This window comes from Lactuca saligna, chromosome 4, assembly GCF_052625555.1.
Source record: "Lactuca saligna cultivar CGN05327 chromosome 4, ASM5262555v1, whole genome shotgun sequence".
Classification (NCBI taxonomy): Eukaryota; Viridiplantae; Streptophyta; class Magnoliopsida; order Asterales; family Asteraceae; genus Lactuca; species Lactuca saligna.
The window spans coordinates 64402653-64414616 of NC_136420.1; the positions used below are offsets into that span (position 1 = coordinate 64402653).

The window sequence follows — 11964 nt, forward strand, 5'->3', positions numbered from 1 at the left end:
TTATTTTTGTTATACGCTTGGTCAGTAGACAGTAGTACTAGGTTTTTCCCATTTATCTGTAAGTAAGACAAATAAATGGTACAAAACATTCTTAGGAGTTTCTCACTTACCTGTAACATATGGTGGTAAATCACAATATACATAGAACAAGAAGACGATAATCATTGAGACTTGAACGTTACGATGCACTAGATCAATATGTGGATTGGGGAGACATATAAGTGAGATAAATAAAAAAGTTAGGTGATCTTTTTTTATTTGTTTGGCATATCTTTTCCAGTTATCTTATACCCAAAATAGCTTCCCAGATCACTCATCTCGAATTCCTTATTCATATGCTTCTTAAACTTCTTTATCTCTGCATCACAATTTCCCGTGACAATAAGATCGTCAACATACACGCCTACAATCAGAAGTTTCCCACCTTTATTCCTTGTGTAAATAACATACTCTTGCAGGCATATTTTGAACCCAAGTTGTTTGAGACACTTATCCAATTTTGCATTCCAAGCTCTAGGAGCTTGGCGGAGCCCGTAAAGTGCTTTGGACAGTTTATATACCTTATTTGGTTGATCATGGTTTACAAAGCCCTCCGGTTGGACCACATATACTTCTTGTTCCAGTTCTCCGTATAGAAATTCATATTTAACATCTAGGTGGCGTACATTCCACCCATTTTTACCCGAAGGTCCAAGTAAAATACGTATTGTTTCAATTCGTGCCACCGGAGCATATACCTTGTCAAAATCTATCCCTTCCTTCTGAACATAGCCCTTTACCACCAACCGTGCTTTGTGATTTATCACATTTCTATTTGGGTCCTTCTTTACTTTATAGACCCACTTGAGACCAATTGGTTTGCGTCTCGGTGGTAGGTCTACAAGTGACCAGGTCCTGTTCTTTTCAATTGCATCGAGTTCACTCCTCATTGTATCATTCCACTCATTGTGTTTAGAAGCTAAAGTGTAAGTGCTTGGTTCTTCGCTATCATTCAGGAGTAAGAGTTCTTCACACTCTTCATACAGGTCTGTCAGAGTGCGAAATCTTTTAGGAGCTCTTCCACCTATGGAACTTGAGGTGGTGCTAGCGGATCTGGTTAAGCTCACTGGAGTTAGGGGTGTTGGAGTGGCAGGTTGTGGACTAGATGGTACAAGTGTTTTTGATGGAATGCCCTCTATAGAGTTTTCATTTCCATGTATATACCCGTTATCATAAAGTTCAGGCATGTAAGGTTCCATTTCTACTTCATTTCCTTCATTCAGTGGCATAAAATCTTTAATTGTAAAAGTCATCCCTAGAGTAACTTTGAATTTTTCCGATTTACCCCATGACCACATTTTCTCTTCTTCAAAACAAACATCTCTACTCACCCGAATGTCCCCCATCTCTGGATCAAGCAATCTATAGGCTTTCGTTCCTATTTCTGTTCCTAGGTGAACCATTACCTTGCTCCGGTTGTCAAGTTTCTAAAGATGACTGCCAGTCACAAGCATGTGCGCTACACAACTAAACACCCTTAGATGCTTAATGTTGGGTTTTCTACCGATTCACATCTGATAGCGAGTTGCCACATCGAGTGCCTTTGTCGTCACCCTATTTAGAATATATACCGCATTACATACTGCTTCACCCCATAGCATTTCAGGTACTTGCATGCTTTTAAGTGTGCATCATGCCATCTCCACAATTATACGGTTCCGTCTTTCCACGACTCCATTCTGTTGAGGAGAGTATGGATCTATGTAATGTCGTTTTAAACTGGTCTCTTCACAGTTCCACGATCTATACGAAAAACTTTCAGCTTTTCACTTGTTTCAATTTCTACTAATTCTCTGAATTTCTTGAACGTCCCAAATGCTTGGTCTTTTGTCTTTATCATGTATATCCACATAACTCTGCTGAAATCATTAACTAATAAAAAGAAATACCTGTTCCTGGATGGCGTGGGTGGCGAACTTGGGCTACAAAGGTTCACATGAACCAACTCTAGTCTCCTACTGGCCTTGAAGTTCATGTGTGAGGGGTAAGGTGTTCGAGTCTATTTAACCACTAAACAACCTTCACACAAACCTGTAGGATTAGTCAATCTTGGCAGCCCTTGAACCATTTCTTTGTCCGACTTGAGTTTAAGCGATGAAAAGCTCACATGTCCCATCCGAGCATGCCACAATTTAACCCGTTCGCTAATTTTCCCAAGTAAATATTTTGATCCGACATCTTCCAAAACAATTATATACAAACGGTTGGGTGATCTTTTTACCTTCATAAGGAGTCTTCCTTGCACATCATGTATCCACATAAACAAGCCAAGCATCAGAATCCGGTCACCACCTTCAGCCAATTGACCTAGGCTGATTATATTACTACATAAACCTGGGATGCAATAAACCTCCTTTGGTACACGATATTCCCCATTCTTGCACTTGAACATAATTGAGCCATTTCCTTCTATACGTACTTTTGAGCCATCACCAAATTTCACAAAGCCTTGAATGGATTGGTTTAATTCATGGAACTTCTCCTTTTGACCTTTCATATGGTTACTAGCACCATTATCCAAGTACCAAATGTTTGTGTTAGTGGGTTTATCTCATGTTGATCTTAACTTTGGGTTCACTTTTTCTTCATTCAAGAAAACTTCTTGAACATCATAGGCTTCTTTACAGGCAGTCAATAATAAGGCCGGTTCATCATCAAGATTTCATTGGGTTAAATTTTCATCCATGATCCTTTCTTTTCATGGATTCTTACAATCAGAGGCATAGTGACCAAGGTCTTGATAATTATAACACCTTACCTTACTTTTATCCCGGACACCAGATGACCCACGACCACTGTCAAGATGTTAGAAGGATTTGCCTCCTCGACGACCTCCTCTGTGGTTAATAAAACTTCTTCCACGTCCTCTTCCTCGACCTCGATTATTGCTTGAGTTCGACCGGTTTGAACATTTCAAAGATTGTGACTAATCTTCTCCTTGCTTCTTGGACTTTTCTAGCCACTGTTGTTGAGTCAACAATAGTTTTTTTCTCTTCTATTTAAGTATGGCCTTTAATCCTCTCTTCGTGAGCTTTTAATCTTCCAACCACCTCCTCCACTGTCATATGGTCAAGGTCTGCAAACTGCTTAATGGTTGATGCAATTTGCAAGACTTTTGATGGCACTGCCCGTTGTTGGGTTTTCTATTGGGTTTTTTAGCCCATGAGGAAAGCCCACTTATTTGGCCCATGTATATATATGTGTTACATGCCCTAATTCTAAATACACACAAAAAATCCTCAGCCACCAAGAGCAATAGTGAGAGCAAAAAGAGAGAAATCAAGGTTTTCTTCAATTTCCGTTTTTCTGGATACACCTTCAGTGTTCCTTTGTTTCCTGGAGATCCAACGGTCCGTTTTCTCTCATTTTTGGACAGAAGCTTTCCAAAATCGAGGCCTTCAGATCCAACGGTTGAATTCTCGAGATCAGCTCCAGAGACTCAGGAATCATCGCTTCTTTTTGCTGATGGAAATCAGGAACGATTTTGGTGATATTCTTCTTTGTCTTTGCTTATTTGATTCCATATGCTTGATGTGATTTAGTTCCAAGTATATGATGATTATTGTATGTCTCTAGTACATCTAGACAAGACTTTGTATTGCTCTAATATTGGTGATAGTGGATTTGAAGTAGCTCTAGTAGTCGTGTGGTTTTACTCACATTTCTTGAGAGGTTTCCACGCTAAAATTCCGGTGTCTTTATTAGTTGATTACTTATAGTTTGGGTTGATTATATTGATCATATAGCTTGCATTGGGGCTGTTTTATTGCAAGTAAAATACCCTATTTGTTTGCATCCTAAAAGATTTATTCAAGACGGGAATAGTTTAGTCAAATGAAGTATTATTCGACATTGTTATTTACCGTTATGGCTGTGTCTTTCCCATCACCCATAGTAATTTCTTAACCACATACGCTTCCTCAATCTTGTCTCCCAAAGCTCGAATATTGCTTACAATATTGCTCACTTTTGCTGCAAATTCATCCACATTCTCCGACTCCTTCATATTCGGTCAGAACCTTGAACTCCGCTTTTAGAGTTTGTACCATTGTCTTCCTTACATGATCGACATCCATGTACATGGTTTTGAGCGTTTCCCAAGCTTCCTTTGTTGTCTGCTTCTCCGCTAAAGACAACAAAATATCTTCAGGAATGGCTTGGTAGATGACAACCATTGCCATCTTATCTTTCTTGCTACTGATAGGATTCTGAGGGTTCTTAGGCTCAATAGCTTCCCACACTTCTTGAGCTTGCATGAATACCTTCATCTTGATAGCCCAGGCATCATAATTGCTTCTGGTCAACAGCGGGTAATGGAGTGAAAACGAGCCATCTTTCTTATGACTGCCCATTATTGTGGGTGTGTTTCTTGCAACTAACCTGGTTAGCTCTGATACCAAATGAAGTCAGGACCTTCTTGAAACAAAAACAGAGTCTGCTTAACATTAATAGCAAGAAATAAGAATAGGGGAACAAAGAACAAGAAAAAGCAATTGAGGGGTATTTTCATCAAACTTTCTGCTGGGATTTTATTGAACTGAAAACTCACTGTAACATCATAAATAACGTTCCTACTTATACTTGAAAGAAAGAAATTAAACAAACTAGATGGGTTTATCTCTAAAATATAGGAAGAAATGATAATGACTAAAAATTCAAAAAAATAAACTAGATAAATTCTTCTAGACTTCTGGATTATTCCAACAATTTCCTCGATGTGTTTAGATTACTTCAATTTTGTATCCATAAATTTCTAAGTTGTAGGCGATTTTAATCCAAAACATGATCAAAGGCGGATGTCAAGTACACCTGGTGGTGGTGGTGGTCCGGCTGACTGAATTAACATGCACATTTGAAGAGTAACGCGTCTGCAAGGTTCGGAGCAGCTCCCGAAACCTCTATATAATTTCATGCTAGAAGTGCAATGAAAAAGAATGATCAGAGTAATGTAATAAGAGACCAAAGACATGTTTAAGGTCTGCTGGAGCTGGACAACTCATGTTGTTTGACTAAAAAGCTACCAAACTAGCATTCAGTCCAAGCTACCTTTGTAGCCATGTTGTTTGTGCCTCTATGGCAGCCCTACTACATACAGGGGCGGACGCAAGAATACGTGTTGCCGATACATGAAAAATATGCAAAAAAAACTTGACAATTTTTCACTGCAGACAGAAAAAGCAGGTGCAGTCGGTGCCACACTAGGACCTGCCTAAAACCGCCCATGATCAATTCTTCGAGGCAATTCAAGCTCTGCCTAAAGTTTTTTTTTTTTTTTTAATTATTATTATTTTTTTATTTTTCTAAAAAGCCATTTCTAACTACAAATTATCACAATTTTAATTCGTCAACCTTATCTAATTTCAAATTGTATGAGTATACATATATACTCTAAAAACGTAACTCTTTTCAGTTTTGATAGATCTTGAACATTCCATAAACTCTCCATTAACATCGCTTTCATTTTTGTACCTAAGAGCATCCACAATGGTGAGTTCAATGGAAGAGTTGAATGAGTTGGCAAGTTCATGTGTCATTCAATGGATGAAACTTAACCATTGTGATATGCCACATTGGCATTCAATGTATTTGGAGTTCAATAGCCATTGAACTCTTCAATGGGAAAAATGAAAGTATTAATTCTTAAATATTTATTATAAATTACATTTTGTAACATACTGTTGAACTTTGTAGAATTCAATGCATTGCAGAGAAAAAAATGATAGAGCTGTATGGATTGTATAGAATGATGATGTGACAATATTCATTAAACTCTACGGAGTTCAATGCACTGTGGATGCCCTAAATTTGAAAGTGTGTTTGATGATTATCACAAATTTCTTGAAACATAATTAAAGGGTAGAAATATATAACTGGAAAAGTGAACTTGACACTTCACATATCCATGAATTTATTGATTATCAAAATTAAACATCCTATTTCGCATACCCATTTTCTAACAACAATCATTTGGGTTTAACCTTGGGTAAGCTGTTGTTCAAAAATTAGTATATGATGTAAATGAGACAAATAAACGGTATAGACCATTCGTAGGTGTTTCCTACTCACCTGTCTTACTACCACACTAGACCAATTATGCGGAGACATATAAGTAATTAAGACAAATAAAAAAGTTAGGTGATCTTATTGTATTTGTTTGGCAGATCTTTCTCATTATCCTTTATGAAGCCAGAATAGCTTATAAGTTATTACATTTAAAACCATCGGGCACTCTACTCTAATAGTAAAGAGTTAAGAACCCTTAAGTGTGGTCTAAGATGGTTCAAACTGGAGATTTCTTCCTATCGAAACATTATTATACTTTCCCTGTTAGGAGAAGGCATTTATCCTTATTTACAACAGTAGGAATCGAAAGAAAACCAAAAGCTCAAGAAAACCCACGTATCGATTTTACAACTTTGCATGCTACCCTACAAATGCATATATAAATGTATATATACAGACTTCAAAACAACTGCAGCATATTTCCTTGACAGGATGATCCTGGTGTAGCTTTAAAATTTTCTTTTAGGCTCGATACCTCACTAGAACTACTACTCGAACACGACCCTTTCCATTCCTTTCCGTTCAAGCTTGATTCTTGGCAAATTTTGGGCATAGATGTCACAAGTCGAGCTGGGAAGTTCAGAAGAGCCTTTGAACCTCTCATCTCAAAGGCAGCCCTGTCGTAAGCCAACGCAGCATCCTCAGCCGTTTCAAAAGTCCCCAACCACACTCTTGCGCCATGTCGCTTGGAGTCACGGATCTCTGCTGCATATTTACCCCATGGACGACGCCTTACACCTCTGTAATGTTTGCTCTTGTTTATGACACGAGTTGGGTCAAGGGTACTAGTTTTGGAAACAACAGTAGCGGGATTTCTGGCTCCAAGGCCATCTATGGCTTCAGCCTCGTTAATGACTTGATAGATGAACATATCCTGTGAATCGTTCTCATTCAAGGGTAACTCATGAACACTAGAAGTTGGTTCCATTTGTCTTTTTTCTTAATGTTGGGAGTTTTTGGATACTATGAGTCGTTGAATCTCCTATTTAAGGCTTTGTGTTGGTGACTTGGTGTTTCATAGAAGTGTTTAAAAAACAAAAAAGGAGCAGGTTAGGGTGGCGTTCTAGAAGCATAATATCTTGTTGGGTAAGAGGAAGAAAATTTCATAGGTTGGTGTTTGAATACTACGTCAGTTTTGGAAAATTGGGTCAAAGAATTCGTACAACAAACCTGATTTCAAATACATGTCTATAATGTGTTTTTATGATATGCTAATACTTTAATCGGTTTCAATGATATACTGGTGTTCCTATATATTTGAAATTAAGGAAAACTATTGTGAAGTGGTTTACATCAGAGTCAATTTGATTTCTAGCAATTGCCAAATTATTTATTGGTTGACCTCCATCCATTTTGTTAGGGGCCATACAACTTTTCTTTATAAGTCTTTGTATAAATTAAATTTTTATAAACGATAATTTAAATTTTTTCAAATTTAATCCCTTAAAAGTAAAATGGGAAGGCGGCTAATTTTTTAATTTTGGTTCCCACTTCAGGAATTTAATACAATACGATAACACGAAGACAATTCAACCGGTTCTAGTCTTCTAGACTTGTAGTTGTAGAGGCGACATCACCATCAGAATTGGTAAGCCATGACGTCATCGGTTGTTTATTTCCATCGGACTTTTTTTCCATTAGCTGGGACCCCACGAGTGCAAATATAGATTGACATATTAATTAATTTAGAAATCGATCAACACACTATAGGATAAAATGCATAAAAGTTCTATGTGAAGCTCAAAGAATTTCCGAACTGTCCGAACAATAACTATGTAAACTTGTCCAACAATCAAATATATAACGAATGAATTTTTGAACAAAACTTATGAAAAACATCGATGCAATAAACCAATGAATATCAATAAACAAGCACGATGATTTCACATGGTTTCACAATCAGCATGATGCGTCCACAAAGAAAACCCGAAGGTTATGTTCAACTGATCACAAACTGAATGAAGCTAGCAATTACAAAAATGTAAACTATCACTAAGAATTAAAGCTATAAGCTTTGATAAAATATCTCACAGAATCACCTATATTCTATCAACATTCATTAATGTGTGCTAACATCAAGATCATAGGAACAGATGCCCATTAGGCTATCCATAATAGTCTTCACGGCCACCACCATCTTCCCCCTCCACGTCACCACCACAACTCTTCCCCTTGCAACCGGTATAGTGTGCAAGAAAGGAGATCATGGTTAAAGCGAGAAAAAAGACCCAAAGGAGAAAGAATGCAGAGAGGAAGAGTTTGTGGTCAAATGTTATGGTGACCACGATCCTCCACAACACCGAGCAACCACAGAGGTAGGGAATAGTGTGCACCACTGTTGTTCGTGGCCACGTCGATCACGAAGAGCCTCGTGTTCAGTATATCGTGAGGCCTTATATAAGAAAAGCATATAAGACGCCTCTCCTACACCCCCGTCAACCGACAAAACAACAACACAACCATACCAAAACAAACAAAGGAAAATTGAACCATAGATCGTATATAGGGGTTTAAACGAACAAAATGAACATAAATAAGAGCTTGCTCATTTTCATTAATTTAAGTTTAACCAAACAACATACGAGTTTTCTTATTTATACCTTTACTCAACAAATTATCTTGTTTATGCCCGTTCATTTATTTTCGATAGATGTAACAAATTGAACATAAACAAACAAAGATAAACGATTACAAATGAATATATATATATATATATATATATATATATATATATATATATATATGTGTGTGTGTGTGTGTGTGTGTGTGCGTGTGTGTGTGTGTGTGTGGGGGGGGGGGGGGGGGGGGGTTAGGACTTAGGATCAAATACGAATCCTAAATATCTAAATATTGTATGAACGTATGATCACCTTATGACCATTAGATTATCATAAGATACATAGAAATTAGCATGTGATAGTGGTTAGTATATAATTAGAATTTATTGATTATAAGTAGGGCTGTAAACGAACTGAACGTTCGACAAACCGTTCGTGAACTGTTCGGCGGGAAGTTTGTTTATGTTCGTTTATTTAATAAATGAACGAACATGAACAAAAATTATCGTTCGTTTAGTTAAATGAACGAACATGAACAATGGTCTCGTTCGTTCATTTATGTTCGTGAACGTTCGTTTATGATGTTTGTTTACGTTCGTTCGTTTAAGTTTATTTATATTCATCTATATTCAATTATTTTTATTATACTGCTATATTATATGTTCGTTTATGTTTATATATGTTCAATTGTGTTTTTTTATCTTTGTTCGTTTATGTTTGTTCGTTTATGTTCGTTTAGCATGTTCACGAACATAAATGAACGAACATGAACAAAGTAATTTGTTAAACGAACGAACATGAACAAGAAAATCTCGTTCGTTTATCCGTTCGTGTTCGTTTGTTGTTCGGCTAACTTAAATGAACGAACATGAACAAGACCTTGTTCGTGTTCGTTTGGTTCGTTTACAGCCCTAATTATAAGGCTATTAATGGGTAAATATGGCATTTTCTTAGTGAGATAAAAATGAAAAACTATATTTTAAGAAACCAAGTCAAATCTTTTAATAAAATCTAGATTATTACTTTTAAAAACCCAATCATTTATCAGAAAATCATGTATTGAAAATTTTGCAATAATTTTTACATAATAATCACAAAGCATGAAATAAATTTGATTTTTTAAGAATATTTGATTTCTTGAAACATATTCCATTTTTAAAGAATTAGGAGATTTCATTCATTTTTTACCAAATACTAACAATTTTTTATATAATATGCACAAAGAATGAAATTAAAGAATCAGACGATTCCGTTCTTAAAAAATCAAAATTTTACTTAAAACTGACTTCATATTTAAGAATCGGAATTCGGGCTTTAAAAATGCACATATTGATATATGTTTTTGAGCCAGTGTCATAAAACTAGTGAGATACATGAAACATATCTCATTCTTTAATAACGATGCATGAATATTGTTTTATATTTTTGAAGTATATACAATATTCTTTTTACACATATATCACCAAAGATATAAACCAACTCGAAATTGTTGAAGAGTAATAATATTACTATTACACATAAAAAGATGTTACATAGTATAACTTATTCTTCAAGAACATGCAATCAAACAATCTATTTTTGATATGAATTCTAAAAGACTCAGCATTCACGTCGGTGCTATATTCGATTTTCAATTACATGCGGTGGTTTGAATATATTAACTATTTTATAACCCGTGAGAACCATAGTTATAAAATTAATCAAACTTTTATAGTAAAAACTCAAAATTATTAATAAATTATTTTAAAATAAATTATTAATTTAAGAGATATTTTTTATTAGTTATGTAAAATTATAATCATTGATTCAAATAAATATATAAAATTAATTTTTAATATATATTAGATATTTTTTATTTGTGAATTAATGAAAACAATAACTTAAAATTTAAAATTTAAAATAGAATCACATTAATGAGGAGACCTAATAAATTTAAAAGGGAAAACTAATAGATTGACAAGTGACAACATATTAATTAAAATGTCTAATATGATGACACATAACAAAAGAGCTACTCTTTTATTAATATAGAGATTCTTTTCGATTTTCCAATTTTCAAACAAGACCTTAAAAATACATTGTGCGTATACTTGATTTTCTGATTTTCAACCATTCTTATGCATGAAAAAACAAAAAAAATTTATTTTAAAACAATATCATGTCCACTATAAAATGTGAAAAGGAATATAAGAAATTCACCATATTCTATAAGAATGTGATTAGAATATTTAAGAATGAACTAAAAAAATACAATATCTAAGAAAAAAAAGTATTTGAAACAATAGTTCTTGTATATAATTGAAAATTTTAGCATGATGATGTATTTGAATTTTTTAAGAATGTGAAAATATAAAAAATTACAATACGTTAATACATAATTCTATAAGAAGCTAATCATTTCTTTGAATAAGAGACAAATAGCTTATGTGTTTGTCTATTACTACGTGGCACACCACACAAGTTACAAATTTGCTTTTCCAATTATATACATCATTAAGCACATATGACATATAAACTCTTCCTTTGTAATGTTATGTGTTTATTTGAAATTAAAGAAGTCAATCACCACACAATCTTATGTGTTTATTTGAAATTAAAGAAGTCAATCACCACACAATCTGAATACTACTCCTATAACACGAGAAGCAAGTTTGAAGAAAACAATTCCATTATATACTCCATAATATATAAATATACTATTTCTTAATAACATAATGTGTTAATTTGAAATTAAATAAGCAAATAACTATACAATTTAAATGTTACATGGAACAGGGGATGTAAAATTGATGAACTTTGTCATTGATTAATTCGATCACTCCACAATACATATTGATTAAGTTATTGAAAATAAAAAATAAATAAATAACTAGATCGCTGCACAATAAAAAAATAACAAATTAATAAATTTGAGAAACAATATATCCTAGCTTCTAACAATTTGATGAAGCTACCTTAATTTACAAGGAACAAACGATGTAAAATCATGAAGATGATATGAGCAGGTAAGGATTAAATTGCATTTCGTATTAGGGCTTGAAAATTCACAAATCCAAAACCATCAAAAGGTATTCTCCATCACCTTACTCATCTAATTCTTGAAGTCGTAACCATGAAGAATTAACTGATGCCACGTCTTTGTTCATCAACGAGGATTCACATTGACTCAAGCAAGAAACAAAAATATGCCCCTCGTTTTCATCTAGGGTTTGAGATTTGGAATTACAACTTTGAATGGTCTTCACATAAAAAGGAATTTGAAACCAAAATCAGTCATAGGAATACCTTCGATTAGCGATGGAGA

The 11964-nt window shown here is 34.6% G+C and overlaps 2 protein-coding genes across 2 annotated transcripts; both read right to left on the bottom strand.

Annotated features, from left to right (window-relative positions):
• Positions 1–2038: 2038 nt before the first annotated feature.
• Positions 2039–2536, bottom strand: LOC145039689 (uncharacterized). Its single transcript, XM_078987710.1, has one exon. It carries the CDS (start codon positions 2534–2536, stop codon positions 2039–2041), a length of 498 nt encoding a protein of 165 aa, XP_078843836.1.
• Positions 2537–6502: 3966 nt separating this feature from the next.
• LOC145039690 (pathogenesis-related genes transcriptional activator PTI5-like) lies at positions 6503–7030 on the bottom strand. Its single transcript, XM_078987711.1, has one exon. The coding sequence runs from the start codon at positions 7028–7030 to the stop codon at positions 6503–6505; it is 528 nt and encodes a 175-aa protein (XP_078843837.1).
• Positions 7031–11964: the final 4934 nt, after the last annotated feature.